The sequence below is a fragment of the Balaenoptera acutorostrata genome, chromosome 11, assembly GCF_949987535.1.
Source record: "Balaenoptera acutorostrata chromosome 11, mBalAcu1.1, whole genome shotgun sequence".
Lineage (NCBI taxonomy): Eukaryota > Metazoa > Chordata > Mammalia > Artiodactyla > Balaenopteridae > Balaenoptera > Balaenoptera acutorostrata.
Genome location: NC_080074.1, coordinates 8,614,621 through 8,632,648, shown reverse-complemented (window position 1 = coordinate 8,632,648; position 18,028 = coordinate 8,614,621). Strand labels below are relative to the sequence as shown.

Below are 18,028 nucleotides of genomic sequence, written 5' to 3'. Positions count from 1 at the left end.
ATCTGGGAGAGTTACTGCAACTCTCTTCTCAGTTTTCCTGAATCCCTGTCCTCTCCTTCCAGCCTGCAAATCCTCACTCAAAGGTGGAGGGAGAGGCAAGGAGATGAAGTCTGGTTATGTCTTGTAACACACTGCTGGCTTCCTTTTCCTTCCTCCAGAAAGTTGTAATTTGCTAGGTTTCTTCCCTCCCCCATCCATCCCACTCTAGATGGTCCAGTCCTTTAATGCTGGCACTCTGGGGGTGGGATGGGGGGGAGAGGAAGGGAGAGGGGGTGTCTCAACTTGAATTTTCCCCCTGAGTGCTCTGCATTTTCTTCATCTCCTATTCCTGGTCCTCCTTGGTTTTAGGAAGCCACATACCTTCTGCCAGTGGCCCCTTCTCAGCCCTGACTCCTAGCATGTGGCCCCAGGAGATCCTGGCCAAGTACACACAGGTACAGCAGTCAGCCAGCGGGCGCCAGTGGCTCTGCTCCCACGCTGGGGCACCCAAGGGGACCCACTGCCCGCTGCAGGCATCCTGGGAGGGGGGCCACTCGCCCGTATTCACACAGGGTTAGAAGCCCCCATCAGAGACAGCATCTTAGCTCCATGTTCCCTGTGACTCGGGCATTAGGTTGGGGAACAAGTATGGCACTCTGCTCTCAGTATTATGGGGACACAGAAATACATAAAACGTGTTTCTTGCCTTGATTTTATCTTTGACCTCTGAGGAAAACTCTGGGAGAATTCAAGAGGGTCGTGGCCCCGGTAGCTGAGTGATGACCACAGAAGCTTCAGGGAAGGGTGGCCTTTGGTCTGAGGGAGGCTGGGAGGCATGGCAGCAGTGCACGTAGCCCCAGGCTGACTCTTCCTACTCCTGGGTCTAGAAGGAAGAGGCAGTGGAGCAACCAGAGTTCTGCTATGATGAGTTCGGCTTCCGCGTGGACAAGGAAGGTGAGACAGCCCCTCGGGTGTAATCTCTCCACTTCCTTGGGGAGGACCAGCTCCAGTGACTGATTACACTGCTGTGGCCTCGGGCTCTAGATGTTTTACCCAGATGTTCCAGAAGCAAGGACAGAGCCACACCTGATGGTGATGCTGTTATAAGTATCTGGAATCCTTTGGGGTTTTTTTGCCGTGTTGCGCAGCTTGTGGGGTCTTAGTTCTCCAACCAGGGATTGAACGCACGCCCTTGGCAGTGAAAGCACCGACTCCTAACCACTGGACCACCAGGGAATTCCCTGGGTTTTTTTTTTTTAAGATTAATTTTATTGATCTTCATATGATAATAAAAGCAATAATGTTCATTATAGAGAATTTTAAAACTACATCAAGATATAAAGATTAAAACAACCCATTATCCGACAACCTGAAGATAACTGCTGACATTTCAATGTATTTTTTTCCTGGCTTTGTGTGTATCCATATGTAACTTTTCATAACTAAGATGATATCATATATATGTTTTTATATTGCTCTTATATCTGTTAACATTATTCCATGAGCATTTTTTCTGTCCGTTAAGACCTCTTTAAAGCATGTTTTTCAGTGGCTGTGTACTGTCCTTGTAATTATAATAGATTTGTCATCATATTTTTTTTTAATTTAAAAAAAAATTTTTATTTTTGGTTGCATTGGGTCTTCGTTGCTGTACGCGGGCTTCTCATTGCGGTGGCTTCTCTTGTTGCAGAGCACAGGCTCTAGGCACGCGGGCTTCAGTAGTTGTGGCACGCGGGCTTAGTTACTCCGCGGCATGTGAGATCTTCCTAGACCAGGGTTTGAACCCATGTCCCCTGCATTGGCAGGCGGATTCTTAACCACTGCGCCACCAGGGAAGTCCCTGTCATCATATTTTTATAACCATTCTTCTGTGAGTGGGCCCCTAGGCCATTTCCATTATTTTCTACTGTAAAGACACCTGTTGTTGTCGAGTGGGCTGTTGGAAAGCCGTCTGCCAGAACCCAGGGTAGCCTGTTACCAACCAGATGTTAACTGACTGACTGAGACCAGTCATCTTCAGGTCACTCATATTCCCAGTTCTGATGAGTCTTCCTTGTTCTCTAGTTTGCAGGCAGATATTTAGAAGGTAAAAGCTGGGCCTGAGAGGAGCACAGGGAACTTTCTAGTATGATGGAAGTATTCTGTATCTTGATGGGGACAGCGTTTAGACTGTCAGTGTTTAGACATTTGTTTATTGATACTCAACAAAGTGTACACTTAAAGTTTGTGCACTTTATGTGAATTCACTGAAGGTGAAGTTTCAGAAAGTGGAGGCCAAGGGCATGGCTTTAGGATGAGTAAGGATGAGGCTCAGTGGGGTGGCCCCGCCCCACTGTGCATCCCCAGTGCCTCAAACAGAGCCAGAGGTGGTCTTGGCCTCGTGAGTTCCTAGGCAGTAAACAAACAAATGTATGCTGGGGGCAAGAAGAGGCTGGGAGAGGAGGGGAGGTGGGAGACGTTTGAACAGAGACTGGGAGGAAGTGGGGCAGTGAGTGTGGCCAGGAAGGGGAGTAACAGGTGCAGAGGCCCTGAGGCGGGAGTGGATTTGTGGGAAGGAGCTGGGGTGGAGGGAGCAGGGCGCGAGGAGGCGGGGCTCGGGCTCTGTATCTGCGTGAGAGGCTCTGAGCTGTGACGGGGCTGTGGGCAGCCTCTAGGGAGGCAGGGCAGCACTAGGAGGCCAGTGAGGAGGCTGTCGGCTTGGACTAGGGCCGTGGTCGGAGGGGCGTGAGAGCCGAGGTTCTGCCTGTGCTCCGAAGAGGAGGAGCCTGAACACCTGGTGGGGGGTGGCCTCGTGGGTCTGGTTTGGGGGTGAAAGCGAAGAGCTCGCGCTGACTGTTCGGGGTGCCACGGGAGATGCTTGGAAAGGTGGTGAGATCCAGGCGGCGGACCCAGAGCCCAGTCCTCTGCTCTCGGGGCACAGGCGGCGGGGGTCGCTCTCCCTCCTCCCCCACAGGCGCAGACGGCGCCCTCCGCCCAGGCCAGCTGCTGGAGGACCCCCCCCAGAGGCTGCGCTGGCAGGCCCACCTGGAGTTCACCCACAACCACGACGTGGGGGACCTCACCTGGGACAAGATTGCCATCTCCCTGCCCCGCTCGGAGAAGCTCCGCTCCCTGGTGCTGGCCGGGGTGCCCCACAGCATGAGGCCGCAGGTGAGGCGGGGCCCGCGGGGGCCGAGGGCTTCGGGGCTCCCTGGGGACTGAGCGCCGTGCTCCCCCCATCAGCTGTGGATGCGGCTCTCCGGGGCCCTGCAGAAGAAGAGGAACTCCGAGCTGTCCTACCGAGAGATCGTGAAGGACAGCGCCAATGACGAGACCGTTGCTGCCAAGCAGGTGGGGCCCTGTTTGCGGGGGGTGGGGGGGCAGGGGGAGGCCCTTCGGGGGGGCCCGGGAGAGCTGGGCAGAGCTCAGCAGCCGTGAGGCAGCCCTGGGCAGTCCTTGCACCTACAGACGTGTGCCTGGAGCCAGCCAGCTTCCTCCTGGTCCCTCTGTGGCGGGGGGCCCGGGCGGGGCGTGGGGGGAGGGATTGTCAAAAAGGCCACTGGACCGGTGCACATTAGGATCCCCTGGAGATTTTTTTTGTTTGTTTTATTTATTCATTTATTTATTTTGGCTCTGTCGGGACTTAGTTACAGCACGTGGGATCTTTCATTGGCGGCACGTGGGCTTTTCTCTAGTTGTGGCGCGCGGGCTCAGTTGCCCCGTGGCACGTAGGATCTTAGTTCCCCGAACAGGGATGGAACCCACGTCCCCTGAATTGGAAGGCGGATTCTTAACCACTGGACCACCAGGGAAGCCCCTCCCCTGGAGATTTTAAATACAGGTTTCCAGGCTTCATTCCAGAGATCCTCATTCCACAACTGTGGTTTGAGGCCCGGGAATCTGTAATTTTATGTTCAGAGGCTCCCCCGTGAAGCACGTGGCACCGGCTGCACACCAGCTGGGCTCTAATCCTGAAGGGAGGAGGGTGACTTTGACCCAGAGCCTGAGGAATGCCCATTCCTGGGAGAGAAGCCAACCTGAGGTTGCCCCACACAGGGGCCCCCGGCCTCCTTCCCGGGGGTCTCGGTGTCAGGGGTGCGGAGGCTGTGCGCCTGCTCCTGTGCCTCACAGGCTCTTGTGGGCGGGCTGCCAGCAGATTGAGAAGGACCTGCTCCGCACCATGCCCAGCAATGCCTGCTTCGCCCACGTGAGCAGCGTGGGCGTACCCCGCCTGCGCAGGGTGCTCCGAGCGCTGGCCTGGCTCTACCCAGAGATCGGCTACTGCCAGGGCACGGGCATGGTGAGCACAGCGCGGGACGGGGGCAGTAGGCCTGGAGAAGGGGGTGGAGTGGGGGGGGGGTCCCCAAGCAGGGAGGGGTTCCAAGCCTGAGGCAGGCATGCGGTCTGTGGTGTGACCCGCCCCCCCCCTCCACCAGAGGCCGCCTTGTTCTAACCGGTCACCCCCGAGGGGGTGCCTCTTCTAATTTGCACGGACACCTGGGCAGAGGCCCCTTACCCCCTGCCCCGGCCAGGTGGCTGCCTGCCTCCTGCTGTTCCTGGAGGAGGAGGACGCCTTCTGGATGATGTGCGCCATCATCGAGGACCTGCTCCCCGCCTCCTACTTCAGCACCACCCTGCTGGGCGTCCAGACCGACCAGCGGCTCCTGCGCCACCTCATCGTCCAGTACCTGCCTCGGTTGGACAGGCTGCTCCAGGAGCATGACATCGGTAAGGGCCCGAGCCCACCTCTGCTCTGGGGTCAGGGGGTCCCGAGCTCTGGCTCAGGTGCTGCACATCTGAGGCCTCAGGACCCAGCTGAGGATGGGGCAGCTGACAGCTCAGGGGGAGGAAAGGAGCTCATCTGACGACGGCCACTCACGCTGCCTTCGTTGCTCTCTTGTTCTCTGACGGTCCCTGACGCCCCGCCTCCTCTCTGCCGTGGAGCAAGCATGGCCCCTTGCTGCTTTGGGAGATCCGCTCCACCTCCTCCATGGCTTGCGTGCCTGGGGGATGCCCCTCCTCTCTGGCTGTTCCGCACCGGCCGTCCCTGGTCCCAGCTTCAGGGCCTCTGGTGTGTGTCCACAGAGCTGTCCCTCATCACACTGCACTGGTTCCTCACGGCCTTCGCCAGCGTGGTGCACATCAGGCTGCTGCTGCGCCTCTGGGACCTGTTTTTCTACGAGGGCTCCCTGGTGCTGTTCCAGACCACGCTGGGCATGCTGCGCCTCAAGGTGAAGGCCGGAGCCCCGGGTGCCAGAGGCAGCTGTCCTGGCAGCCTCCTCGGGGTCTGCCCTCCCTCCACCTCTGCTCCAGTCCGGGCCTCAGTGTCATGTGGCCTGAGCCCTGGCCCCTCTGGAGAGGCCCCGGGGAGGAGGGAGGTCTCTCTCCTGGGGCAGGGCCTCCCTGTCCTCAGCTGGACCATCCAGGGAAGTCACACGTGCCTGAGGCCGATGACTGGGGTCAGCCAGGCAGTGACCGCGCCCCCCTCGCCCCTCGCATGGCCCAGGAGGAGGAGCTGATCCAGTCGGAGAATTCGGCCTCCATCTTCAACACGCTGTCGGACATACCGTCGCAGATGGAGGACGCGGACCTGCTGCTGGGGGAAGCCATGCGGCTGGCGGGCTCCCTCACTGACGTGGCCGTGGAGAGCCAGCGCCGCAAGCACCTGGCCTACCTCCTAGCCGACCAGGGCCAGCTCCTGGGCGCCAGCCCCACCGCCAGCCTCTCTCAGGTGGGCCCGTGAGGGAGGAGGCCCCAGCTCACCACCGTCCCCTCCAGCTCAGCACCCAGGGCCCGGCCTGGCCAGACCACAGCTGTGCAGGGACCTGCCGCCTTGTCCTTGGCGCGTCTCTGCTGGGACCCGCCTGGTTTGGGCGTAGGACAGACCCAGATTTGAACTGACGATATGTTTCTGAGCCTCAGAGCCGGCCTCAGAGGCCATGTCAGAGGAGGCGGCACGAGTGAGATGCCGGCCGGGCCTCTGCATGGAAGGGCTCTGCTCACCGTCCCCAGTGCTGGGGCGCCATCCACTTGGCTGGGCGCTGGGTGCCTGGGGCCGCCGCCGACCTGATTTCCCCGCCTGCAGGTTGTCCGCCGCAGGACCCAGCGGAGGAAGTCTGGCATCACGTCGCTGCTCTTCGGTGAGAACTCCGCGCGGGTGGCCAAGCACTGGACTGGGCTCCGAGAGCGGGGCGGCAGGGGCAGTCAGACCCGGGGCGTCTGGTCTCACATCCCGTGTGGACTGTGATTCCTTGGAGTCGGGACAGGGCCGGGCTGAGCCACGGCCGCCATTGCTCTCTGGGCCTCGCAGGGGAGGACGACCTGGAGGTGCTCAAGGCCAAGAACATCAAGCAGACGGAGCTGGTGGCCGACCTCCGGGAAGCCATCCTGCGCGTGGCACGCCACTTCCAGTGCACAGACCCCAAGAACTGCAGTGTGGTGAGCCTCAGGTCCCGGGCTGTGCACACAGCTCAAGCAGGGGCCCTAGCCCTGTTCCAAGCGCCCCCTTGCGGTGGGCTTTTCTGCCTCCACAGCAGGAGCTGAGCCCGGACTACAGCATGGAGAGCCACCAGAGGGACCACGAGAACTATGTGGCATGCTCGCGGGGCCACCCACGCCGGGCCAAGGCCCTGCTGGACTTCGAGCGCCACGATGATGACGAGCTGGGCTTCCGCAAGAACGACATCATCACGGTGAGCGGGGAGCGGGCGCCTTCGTCCCCGCCAGCCCCGAGGCCACGGGCAGGTTGGCCGAGCCCTCAGGTGGCCAGAGCTCCCAGCCAAGGACGAAGCCAGGCAACTGGAGCTGTGCTTCCCACCCTTTTCCTCCGCAGATCATCTCCCAGAAGGACGAGCACTGCTGGGTGGGGGAGCTGAATGGCTTGAGAGGTGAGGCCTCCGTCTGGTCCTGTGTCACGCTGGGCAAGGGGAAGGCGGGCCTGGCTGGGAAGCCGTAGCGGGCACTGGGTTTGCTCAGACAGCGGCCTCCGTCGCTCCCGTGTGTCCTCAGCCCCACTGGGGGGAGCATCAGGACGCCAGGACGCCTGCTTCTCACGGGCCCTGCTTCTCCCACAGGCTGGTTTCCAGCAAAGTTCGTGGAAGTCCTGGATGAGCGGAGCAAGGAGGTGAGGGTACGCACGAGGCAGGCCCGTCCCCGGAGCCGCTGCTGCCTCTGGCCCGCGAGGCCTGCACCCTCCTTGCAGGGCCTGCGTCCCGAGCGCATGTGGCTTGTGGCAGTGGCTGTGAGGACAGGGAGGGGCTGGCTGGGGCGTCTCAGACCCTGTCCTCCACCCTCAGTACTCCATCGCGGGGGACGATTCTGTGACAGAGGGGGTCACGGACCTCGTGCGAGGGACCCTCTGCCCGGCCCTGAAGGCCCTGTTTGAACACGGGCTGAAGAAGCCTTCCCTGCTTGGGGGCGCCTGCCACCCCTGGCTGTTTATCGAGGAGGTGAGTCAGTCCTCTTCCCTGAGCCCCTGCACCCTGCGGAGCTGGTGGCAGGAGCTGGTGGGGTGGTGACCTGAACTCAGTTGGACTCTGTGGCTTTGACCTGGTACCTACCCCATTGCCTGACACTCACCCTGCCCCCCAGGCGGCGGGCCGGGAGGTCGAGAGAGACTTCGACTCGGTGTATTCGCGCCTAGTGCTGTGTAAGACGTACAGGTAACCCTGCCCTGGCCTCGGTGTCCTCCTGGCAGGGTCACCCGGCAGCCTGGGGCTGGGGGTGGAGGAGGGAGAGGGAGCGGCCCGAGCCCACCAGGGCAGCGCTGGCAGCTTTGGTCCCCCCCTTTCAGGTTGGATGAAGATGGCAAAGTCCTGACCCCAGAGGAGCTGCTCTACCGGGTAAGCAGGGCCGTGGGCGGGACAGGCCTTCAGGGTTGGCAGCTGGGGACACCTGAGTGACAGCTGTGCCCTCCAGGCTGTGCAGTCCGTTAACGTGACCCATGACGCTGCACACGCACAAATGGACGTCAAGCTCCGCTCCCTCATCTGCGTGGGGCTCAAGTGAGTGTCTGCGCCGCTGCTGAGTGGGGGCCGCGGGGGGCCTGAGCTGGGCAGACGGAGGTGGAAGACGGCCAGGGTGGCTCCCGAAGCCCCTCCTCCAGCGTGAGACCAGCCACCAGCCACTGCTTGGGGTGCGGGGCTGGTGCTCGGGTTTTGGGGAGCACAGATTTCAGCAAGGTGAGCAGTGAAGGCTCACCAGGGATGCGGCTGCAAACTAGGGAGGGGCGCCTGCCGGAGGGGCTGCAGGCTTGTGCGAGGCTCGGACCTTGGCCAGGCTGAGTGCGGTGTTTCTGCACTTGTCATGCAGCAGAGGGGCGGCCTCCAGGCTGCCCTGACCTGGAGAGGCGGGGCAGGGGTCCCCGAGACCTGCTCGGAACACGCCGTGGGCCCACTGGCCAGCGAGCGGGCGTGTCGCTTCCCGACTGACCGGCGGGACTGAGGCCCCCGGGCCCGGGGTGGTGGGGGCCACAGGGACCTTGGGCCCCTGGGCACGTCTCCCCACGCGGAGGAGCCAGAGTGGCTGAGAGGGAAGGAGGCGGGGTCACCTGCATAGGCCATCAAGCGGAGGGAGGTTGGGGGTGCGGATGGGAGGGGCCCTGGAGCGGGGGTGGCCCAGCGCGGTGCGGTGCGGGAGGGCAGAGCCCCGCCTACGGTCCTCAGGACCCTCTGCCTGGAGCCGCCCCCGACCCCGCCCTGCCTGTGGCCAGTGAGCAGGTCCTGCACCTGTGGCTGGAGGTGCTCTGCTCCAGCCTGCCGACCGTGGAGAAGTGGTACCAGCCCTGGTCCTTCCTGCGCAGCCCCGGCTGGGTCCAGATCAAGTGCGAGCTGCGGTGAGGAGGCCCGGCCCCGGGGGTGGGCCGAGGGGCGGGCCGAGCCCCCTGCGGCTGCTGACAGCCTCCCTCTCCCTCCGCCTCCAGGGTCCTCTGCTGCTTCGCCTTTAGCCTCTCCCAAGACTGGGAACTTCCTGCAAAGAGAGAGGTGGGTGGTCGGGTCCTGCCTTCCCCGGGAGGGATGGCGGCTGGGGCGGTGTGGGTGTTCGTGCTGGCGGGTCTCCCCCAGACGCGTGGGTGCTGAGGCAGGCCTCCTGGGGGCCCTGAGTGCTGGTGTCACCTGTGAGAACCACTCTGGCCCCTTGGGCCCTGTGGTGTGCCCTGTGGCCGTGACAGGAGGGCTGTTCCTGTGCAGGAGGAGAAGCAGCCCCTGAAGGAGGGCGTCCAGGACATGCTGGTGAAGCACCACCTTTTCAGCTGGGACATAGACGGGTGATGCTCTTCCTCCAAGGACCCCGTCACACCCAGGCCTCCCCAGACCCCTTGGCTACCAGGCCCCTTCCTCAAGCAAGAAGAGAACAGCCTGGCGCTGGCCAGCCTCGGGCCCACCCCAAGCTGCAAGGTCGAGGGGAGGACACACTTGGGAGCTCTGGCTGGGCACCGTGGTTGGGAGTCTGGGGACACCGCCCTGGGTGTCAGAGTGCTGGTGGAGGGCAGCAGGTGGCAGGAGCAGAAGGTGGGGGCCCGGCTCAGCCTGTTACTCTCAGCGCCCGGGGGAGGGCTCTGCCCGGCCAGGGTCTTTACCAGAGGCCCCGGGCCCCAGGTTCACTGTGCTGAACAAAAACCTTGTGAGGTGGCATGCCACCTCTGTTCTGTTAGGTTTTGCTCAGGAGGAGGGTGGGGGTGGCTGAAGGCTCCCCGGCCTCTTTGATTTATAAATAAACTGTCTTTGAGAAGCACCTCTCCCACCTTCTGTCTAGCCAGCTGCGCGTCCAAGGTTCTGCTCTTCCCGGAGAAGTGGTCCCGAATGCACAGCCAGGGATGGGAGGTGGCCTCACGGGGAGGTGCAGTCAGGGTCACAGCGTGGCACCCAGATGCTAGGACACCTAGGACACAGCCACACCACCCACCTCTTCCCTTCCATGGATTGAACGAGATGGACTAACAAGTGGGGTTTTTGTTTTTATTTTAAAAAGTTCACACAGCTTTCCCACCTCTGTCCCAGCACTGGTTCTGGTGACTCCATCCCTGATCCCCTATGAATGACAATGACAGGCCAGAAAGGAGGCCAGGCCCCAGGGCAGGAGGAGGCCATAGCTTGAGGGCCACCTCTGGCTCCACTGCTGTCCCAGGGCCGTGGTGGCTGCAGTGAGGCAGCGGGACGGAATGTGGGCAGGTGGCCAGGAAGCACCTCCGCCCTCGTGGCACTGATAAGGAGCAGGAAGCAGGACAGGTGCAGCACAGGCTGTGATGAGGCGTCTACATGTCAAATACAAGTGATGGGTGGGGCCAGGGTTAGCTGTGTTCAGCCCTGGGAGCGGTGGCTTCAGGCCCTTCCGTGTGCACAGAGCAGAACGGGGGCGGGGGGCTGCATTCACCTCCCCCCCCCCCCAAGATATATGTGTATATATGTATGGCGATATATAATATAGAGGTATATACACCTGTACAGAAAACGTTTGCCACCAACCACTAAATGGTTACACTACACCAAGACACTAACATGGCAGGGAGCCCCCCTCCCGGGAAGCCTGGGTCAGTGGTGTTGGCATCACGAGGGTGGTGAGGTAGAGGCCCAGCCAGTTCCTTCCCTTGCAGGGAAGGGGGAGAGAAGGAAGGACATGCACCCCTTGCCCTGCTTCAGCCTCGCCTCCTGAGCAAACTGCAGCAGGCAAGTGCACCCCGACCTCACAAAAGGAGGTCAAATAGAAGCCCCTGGCCCATCCAGGCCTCCAAAACCCCAGGGTGGGACCCAGAGCTGCTTCTTGGAAGCTCTTCTCCTTGGTGAGCCAGAGCCAGGTGTGGGGACACCCTCCTCCGGCCTCCCACGGAGGGGAAAGCAGGGCCTGTGATTGTCAGGACTCACGACCACGTGGAGAGGCTGCATCAGGCAGGAGAGCGCTGAGCTCCCTGGAGTTCCCAAGGTCTCCGACTTTCCAGCCCTCCCAGCCCCCGGCTCTGCAGCCCCCAGAGCTACAAGCAGGAATCCCAGTGTAGCTGCAAGTCGTGGCCGTCGAGGAAGTCTGTGGAGAAGAGGCTGGGGGCCGTGGTGCTGAGCGGGGCCAGGCTGAGCACCGGCCCGCCCGACGACAGCTCCAGCCAGTCCATGCCGTCCAGGTGGCCATCAGCCAGGTCCAGGCCCACGCCACTGGGCTCAGGCGCAAAGTGCAATTCCGAAGTGTCCATGGGGGAGGGGGGGTGGTCCAGGATGGCAGAGCTGCTCAGCATCTGGCTGTGCAGGTCGTCGATGAGGGAGAGGGGCTCTGGCCCCTCGTGCCCGCCGGTCAGCAGGGGCAGCCCTGTGCTGCTCTCCAGGAAATCCTCCAGGCGCCCAGGGAGGGCCGGCGAGCCGGATGGAGGCGGGACAGCCTGAGGGAGCTCGGCGGACGGTGACGGCTGTGTGGCCAGGGGTGACCCGCAGGCTGCTGTCAGGGGGGACTTCTCTTTCCCTGGCTCCTTGAAATCTGCTGAGATCTCTGCCAATCAAGAAAGTCAATGGGTGTCAGAAACCAGCCTGACGATGACCTGCTGTTGGGACCCTGCCTTACACCACATACAAAAAAATAACTCAAAATGGGTCAAAGATCTAAATTTAGGAGCCAAAACTACAAAACTCTTAGAAGAAAAGGGAACATCTTCATGACACTGGGTTTAATAATGATTTCTTAGTTATAACACCAAAGGCACAGGCAATGGAAGAAAAAATAAACTGGACTACATAACAGTTTTAAACTTTTGCACATCAAAGGTCACTATCGAGACTGAAAAGACTGCACAGCAACTATACTTCAAAAATATTAAAACAAGTGAAAAGAACCCATGGAATGGGAGAAAATATCTGCAAACTATGTATCTGGTAAATGATATCCAGAATAGATAGATAAAGAACTAGAACTCAACAACAAAATCCAACTGAAAAATGGACAGACAACTCAGACATTTCTCCAACAAGATATTCAAGTGGCCTATAAGCTCGTGAAAAGATGCTCAGCGTTATTAGTCATTAGGGAAATGCAAGTCAAAACCACAGTGAGGTATGTGACTTCACAACTACTAGGCTGGCTATTTTCAAAAAACTTTCTTGGAAATAAGTGTTGGTGAGGATGTGGAACAACTGGAACCCTTGTGCGTTGCTGGTATGAATGAAGACAGCACAGCTGTGTGGAAAACAGTTCTGTGGTTCCTCAAGAATTAAAATACAGAATATGACCATATGATCTAGCAATTCCACTTCTGGGTATGTACCCCAAAGAATTGAAAACAGATTCAAACAGATACCAGTGTTCATACAGCATTACTCACAACAGCCAAAAGGTAGCAACAACCCAAATGTCCAGTGGATGAAGGGCTGAACACAATGTGGTACATACACACCATGGAATACTATTCAGCCACAAAAAGGAAGGAAATTCTGATACAAGCTACAACACGGAAGAACCTTGAGGACATTATGCTAAGTGAAGCCAGCCAGAAACAAAAGGACAAATAGTGTATGATTCCACTTAGAGAAGGTATCTAGAATAATCAATTCAGAGACAGGAAGGAGAAGAGAGGTTACGGGGGCGCGAGGGGGGACGGAGGAATGGGGAATTAGTGTATAAACGCCTGACCAGCTGTCTCCCACAGCACCAGCCTCTTCAACCCGCTTCAAGCAGGCTCTGGCCCTGGCCCCCCTGCAGCACCCTGGCTGAGGTCACCAGCTGCCACCATAACACAGCCCGGGACCGGATCTCGGTCCTTGTCTTCCCTGACCGCCCATCAGCAGCCCATGGCCTCAGGACGTCACCCTCTCAAGGGCGCACTCCCACCCTCCACCTGCTGCTCAGCCTCACTGGCTTGCGCCCCTGCCTCCACCTCGCCCTGCCTCACTGCTCTGAACGCCCCCCTGGACGCCAACAACTCCCCAACTCCTGACTCAGCCCAGACCTTGCCCGGGCTGGCCATGTGGCCCTCCACTTGGCTGTCTAGGGACTGAGGCTGCGACTGACGCGGCCACCACTTGCCCCGGCCCACGCCCCCGGCGCTCATGCTGCTGCACCCAGTAACTCCCCACACCCTCGGCCTCATCCTTGGCTGCCCTGGGGTCCCCTCGCCACACACCTAAGCCGTGAGGAAACCATACTGGCGCTCTCTCCAAGATACACCCAGATTCCAGCCCTTCCGCACTTCACCGCTGACTCCCGGCCCACACACCCCGCTCGCGCCTGGACCACCGCACCTGCCTCCCTGCTCCTGCCCTTCCAGCGGGGCAACCCTTCCCTCAAAGCTGTGCCATGGCTTCCAGTGTCACCCAGAGCCCATGGGCCTCCGCCCGGCACCCACCAAGCCTCCCAATCTGCCCCTGGCGCCCCCCCACCCCCGCCCCCCGGCGCCCGTCAGCCCTGCAGGCTCAGGAGCTCCCCAGGGACGCCTGCGGCTAAACTGCACCTGCCCGGCAAGGCTGACCCTGACACCCCTCGCACCTGCGACCCTTCCCGTCCCGGCTTTTCCTAACACCTGTCTGACATACGATAATTTACTTATTTCATTCACCATTCATCTCCCCACACTGGGCTATAAACCCCGCCAAGGCAAACGTCTCTCTTGCTCACTGCTACGCCCTGGGCTGCAGGCACGGCGCTGGCCACGCAGCAGGTCAGGGTCAGGCAAACGTGTGTCGAGGACGGCACCCCAGGGAGTCCCTGCCCAGGCCTCGGAGAAGGGACGCGTCTCACATGTTACCGCATCCAAAGCACCAGGCCTGCCGAGCATCGTGTTCAAGAACGAAACCAGGGTTTCCCTGGTGGCGCAGTGGTTGAGAATCTGCCTGCCAGTGCAGGGGACACGGGTTCGAGCCCTGGTCTGGGAAGATCCCACATGCCGCGGAGCAACTAGGCCCGTGAGCCACAACTACTGAGCCTGCGCGTCTGGAGCCTGTGCTCCGCAACAAGAGAGGCCGCGATAGTGAGAGGCCCGCGCACCGCGATGAAGAGTGGACCCCGCTTGCCGCAACTAGAGAAGGCCCTAGCACAGAAACGAAGACCCAACACAGCCATAAATAAATAAATAAATAAATAAATTTTTAAAAAAAGTATAAAATAAAGCATTAAAAAAAAAAAAAAAAAAAACCGAAACCAAACCCAATAACCAACCAGCCTAGGAATGGAGACAACCTGCGAAGAAAGGAGGAGGTCGGGGAGCAGAGTGGCAGGTCTGGACTTTACCTCCACTCTGAATCAGAATGTCAAACAGGTCATCCATCTGCTGGCTTGAGGAACCATTTTCCTGTGGCACAAAAATAAGAAAACGAGATGGAAGTCTAGAACAAGAGGGCCCCCAGCCTGGCTCAGGGCACAGACCCTACCTTGTGGCCCTGAGCCAGCAGCCAGGCCCACAGAGCCCGGCGGCCTGCACTCAGGCTCCTGGAGCCCACACTCACTCCTGCCCGACGGCTGCTCTCCAAGGCCTCTCTGACCTGCGAGGCTGGCTCCTGCCTGCCCCACCCTCCAGCCAGGCCCGGGGGACTGTGGGAGCCCAGCCCAGCCCAGCCCAGCCAGGCCCCGGTCCACCCTCTTTACCTGCTGTCTGGGCTGCTGGCTCACAGCTTCCTCATAGCCAGGTGGCTCCTTCTTCGGCAGAGAAGTGCGGGGCCCAAAAAGGGGCTGTGGCGGGTGCTCCAGGTCCCTCTGGCCTGGGGGGCTAGGGGCTGGAGAGCCAGGCTGGGACAAGAGCTAGACAGGAGAAAGGGAGGGAACCAGTGGCTGGGGCGAGGGCGACAGCCCAGGGCCCACACACTCCAGGCAGGCAAGGCGGGCAGCTCTGCCACCTGCACTGGCTCTCGGAGAGCTTTCGCGGAAGCCCCCGAGGAAGAAGGGATGTGGGATGGGGGAGGCCCTGACCTCTGACCCTACAGAGGGTGACTGGCTCCCTGGGATTTGGTATAAGCCACACGGGGCAGAGGGGGTCTCTGGGCTGATTCCCCCTCTCCCCCCTGGAGTTTCTGCCTGAGGCTGCTCAGGGGCCTGTGTCCCTTCCTGAGTACCCGAGTCCTGTCACTGCCCCCCTGACCCCCAGCTCGGCAGGGCTGAGAGGCCACACAAAGCCTAAAGCAGCCTCACCTTTGGACCAGGCTGAGTTGAGGGTCTGGGCTGCGAGGGTGGCAGCAGCAGGGAGCCAGCTGACAATGTCACCTTGGTGGGGGACAGCTGGCCTCTCTGAGGGGAAGGAGAGGAGTGGAGCTCGCATCAGGCCCAGCCTGGCGGCCCTCAGTCTCTCCCAGGAGGGGCTTCCCCGACCCTCCCCTGGGCCTGTCCCACCCCATGGAGCAGGGGCAGAAGTGGCCCGGCCTGGGTGGGGCTGCTCAGGAGCCCTCGGCTGGGCACAGAAAGGTTGAGGCCAACGGGCCAGAGCAGTGGGCAGGCTCTCGTGGCCCCACCCTCAAGGCTGGGGGCCTCACACAGGTGCCTCAACCTTTTCAACTCTGAGCACCTTCCTGGGTGACACCGGGATGGCGATCCCTAGTTTCGGAGGGTTGAAGGGAAGATTAAAGGAAGCGAGCATAACCCACCCGGCCACGGGGGAGCCTGGTGCACAGGGCGCTGTCACGAAGAGTGCCTTCACACCCTCCTGGGGCTCCTGCCCCTCCCACACCCAGGTACCTGCTGGGGGCTCCCGCTGGCCAGGCCAGGGCCGTCTGCATTCTTATTGGTCACGGTGAGGACAAGGTGGGTCCCTGTGGAGTCAGTGAGGAGCGTGGGAGGTGTGACCCCCTTGATGAGGCTGGGGCCCTGTGGGCCCAGAAGCAGCTGCGGGGCCAGGGCTGGTTCAGGCTCGGGCAGCACGGCTTCCTGCTTCACCACCACGGCCGGGGGCACCAGGGTACAAGTGTCTACATGGTGGGCAGCGGGGCCCGCGAGGCTGGGGCCGAAGGGGTGATCAGGGCCCGGGGGCTGCCTGCTCAGCTGGCAGCTGGCAAGGCTGTTCTCCTGCTTCACTGAGGGGCCAAGAGTGACCTGGGCCGGGACTGGTTCAGGCTCGGGCAGCACGGCTTCCTGCTTCACCACCACGGCCGAGGGCACCAGGGTACAAGTGTCTACATGGTGGGCAGTGGGGCCCGCGAGGCTGGGGCCGAAGGGGTGATCAGGGCCCGGGGGCTGCCTGCTCAGCTGGCAGCTGGCAAGGCTGTTCTCCTGCTTCACTGCGGCACCAAGCGTGGCCGGGGCCGGGGCCGGGGCCGGCGTGGGCTGCTGGGCCCGCTTCTCCTGCTCCAGCTGCAGCCTGAGCCACTCCACCAGCTGCTGCTTCTGCCGAAGCATGCGGGTCAGCTCCTCGATCTGCTTGTCCTTTTCCTGAAGCATCTGGTCCTTGTCACGCCCCTCCAGCTCTGCCCGCATCCCAGGGCTGAGACAGCAGGACCCAGCGCGGGGGCCCTCCTCCTTTACCAGGATCTGCAGCGGCGAGGCCTGCAGGGTGAGCTGGGTCACTGGCGACGTCACCATCTCGCCAAAGGTGTCCCCGGGCGTGGAGTTCTCGTCGCCTGTGCTGAGCAGTGAACGCTCTGAGGGGGTGGGAGACACAGGGGGTGTGGAGCCCGTGCTGCCAAACTTCACCACTCCATTGCTGGTCACCGTGGCCACCACCACCTCAGCCGGGGCCAGGCCCGCTGCCACCAGGGTGGGCCCTGTGCTTAGCCGGGCCGCGGGGAAGGCGACCACCACCTCGCCAGCCTTGGGCAGGACGGAGGCAGCGGCGGGGGCCTTGGGTGCTCCAGTGGTGGGACTGACTTGCTCCTGGTAGGCGCGCAGGCGCTCAATCAGGTCTGTCTTGGTGCCCGAGACGGGCAGTGACCGCAACTTCAGCTCCTGCTTCAGCTCTGCCACCTGCAAGGGGGTGGAGAGCCGGGCAGTCCTCGTCTGTCTGGACCCCAATGGCCACTTCGGGTGCATCAACCACCTGAGCCTCCCACAGCCCTGGGGGGTGAGACGTGCATCTGCCAGGCTGGTCCCCTCCTCCCCGCCGTCCTCACACTGGGGGCGTGGTGCCTGGTGCTCAATAAATACTTAATTGAACTGACTGGATTTTACAGATGAGAAAACTGAGCTCATGAAAGTGAAATAACTTCTTCAAGATCACACAGCTGGTGATGGGCAGAGCTAGGAGTTAGAGCCGGGTCTGAAGGACTCTGAGGCCCGTGTCCAGCTCCCCCCAAAAGGGCTGCATCTTGCTAGGGAGGGAGCAGACTGGTTCAGAGGACAAACTCTCCAGGGAGAATGTGATCCACTCCCCTTTCTGATCAGGGCAGAGAAAACAGCCCAGGCCTGGGGCGTCTCCCACCCTCCAAAGCCCAGGGCACGAGCGCAGCCTGTGGCCCAAGTGTGGGCTGCTCTCTCCCAGGCCAACGCAGCACTTGTAGAGCAGATTCAGCAGGGCAGTAGCCGGCCGCATGGAAAGGGCGGGTGCTGTAGTGGAGCCCTGAGTCAACCCTGGCTCTACTGCCGGCCGGGCCCATGACCTCAGGCAAACCTCTCTATCCCTCGACGCCTCTGCTTGCTCATCCTTAAGCCAGGGTAACACTCCCCGTTTCTCACACTGCACTGTAGAGGCTGAGGAAAACGAGAGGTGCACAAGTGCTCAGTAAGCCCTGCGGCCCTGGACAGACACTGGCTGGCGTCGTTAATGGCGATGGCCACGATGACAAGGCTAATGCCGCGGACGACCAGGGCCAGGCGGACCTCTGCTGCAGCTCCGCTCTGCCTCCTGCAGCCGTGGTCCTGGGCCGGCCGCCTCCCCTGCCTGAGACCGAGCACCTGACCGCCCCCACGAGAGGCCAGGCTGGCGACGGCACAAGGCCTCCAGGGGGGAGGGCGCGACCGCCTACCTTCATGTCGTCCAGGTTGGCAGGCAGGGCCCCCGGCTTGCCAGTCAACGAGGTGCTGTTCTGACGTACCAGCCCACTGGGCCCAGGGGCGCCCGAGCCGGAACTGCTGCTGGTAGCGGAAAGGCTGCGCGTCAGGGGGGCCCCACCGCTTCCCAGAGCCTCCCCTGCTGGCCTGAGAGGAAAAAAGGACAGGAATGAGCCCCCGCCAGGTCTCGCCCTCG

The 18,028-nt window shown here is 61.2% G+C and overlaps 2 protein-coding genes across 17 annotated transcripts in view; one reads left to right on the top strand and one right to left on the bottom strand.

Annotated features, from left to right (window-relative positions):
* SGSM3 (small G protein signaling modulator 3) overlaps window positions 1-9,687 on the top strand; it is a 34,715-nt gene extending 25,028 nt beyond the window's left edge. Inside the window, exons 3-22 of one of the 9 annotated variants that reach the window (XM_057556754.1) lie at window positions 349-434; window positions 867-933; window positions 2,933-3,129; window positions 3,202-3,309; window positions 4,115-4,258; window positions 4,491-4,686; window positions 5,044-5,189; window positions 5,465-5,689; window positions 6,044-6,098; window positions 6,269-6,396; window positions 6,495-6,650; window positions 6,791-6,845; window positions 7,032-7,081; window positions 7,254-7,406; window positions 7,549-7,619; window positions 7,751-7,799; window positions 7,876-7,961; window positions 8,669-8,791; window positions 8,879-8,939; window positions 9,147-9,687. In XM_057556754.1, the coding sequence (XP_057412737.1) occupies window positions 349-434; window positions 867-933; window positions 2,933-3,129; window positions 3,202-3,309; window positions 4,115-4,258; window positions 4,491-4,686; window positions 5,044-5,189; window positions 5,465-5,689; window positions 6,044-6,098; window positions 6,269-6,396; window positions 6,495-6,650; window positions 6,791-6,845; window positions 7,032-7,081; window positions 7,254-7,406; window positions 7,549-7,619; window positions 7,751-7,799; window positions 7,876-7,961; window positions 8,669-8,791; window positions 8,879-8,939; window positions 9,147-9,227 (2,237 nt within the window). In that variant the 3' untranslated portion in view covers window positions 9,228-9,687. Of the gene's footprint in view, window positions 1-348; window positions 435-866; window positions 934-2,932; window positions 3,130-3,201; window positions 3,310-4,111; window positions 4,259-4,463; window positions 4,687-5,043; window positions 5,190-5,464; window positions 5,690-6,043; window positions 6,099-6,268; window positions 6,397-6,491; window positions 6,651-6,790; window positions 6,846-7,031; window positions 7,082-7,253; window positions 7,407-7,548; window positions 7,620-7,750; window positions 7,800-7,875; window positions 7,962-8,621; window positions 8,792-8,878; window positions 8,940-9,146 lie in introns of all 9 variants that reach the window. The other 8 variants (XM_057556753.1, XM_057556748.1, XM_057556752.1 and 5 more) reach the window with 8 other exon arrangements.
* Window positions 9,688-9,884: 197 nt separating this feature from the next.
* MRTFA (myocardin related transcription factor A) overlaps window positions 9,885-18,028 on the bottom strand; it is a 126,949-nt gene continuing 118,805 nt past the window's right edge. For 4 of the 8 annotated variants that reach the window (XM_057556746.1, XM_057556742.1, XM_057556744.1 and 1 more), the window contains 6 exons: window positions 17,808-17,979; window positions 15,589-16,809; window positions 15,049-15,144; window positions 14,509-14,661; window positions 14,155-14,215; window positions 9,886-11,427 (listed from right to left, as the gene is read on the bottom strand). In XM_057556746.1, coding sequence (XP_057412729.1) covers window positions 10,925-11,427; window positions 14,155-14,215; window positions 14,509-14,661; window positions 15,049-15,144; window positions 15,589-16,809; window positions 17,808-17,979 — 2,206 coding nt within the window. In that variant the 3' untranslated portion in view covers window positions 9,886-10,924. Of the gene's footprint in view, window positions 11,428-14,154; window positions 14,216-14,508; window positions 14,662-15,048; window positions 15,145-15,588; window positions 16,810-17,807; window positions 17,980-18,028 lie in introns of all 8 variants that reach the window. The other 4 variants (XM_057556739.1, XM_057556740.1, XM_057556738.1 and 1 more) reach the window with 4 other exon arrangements.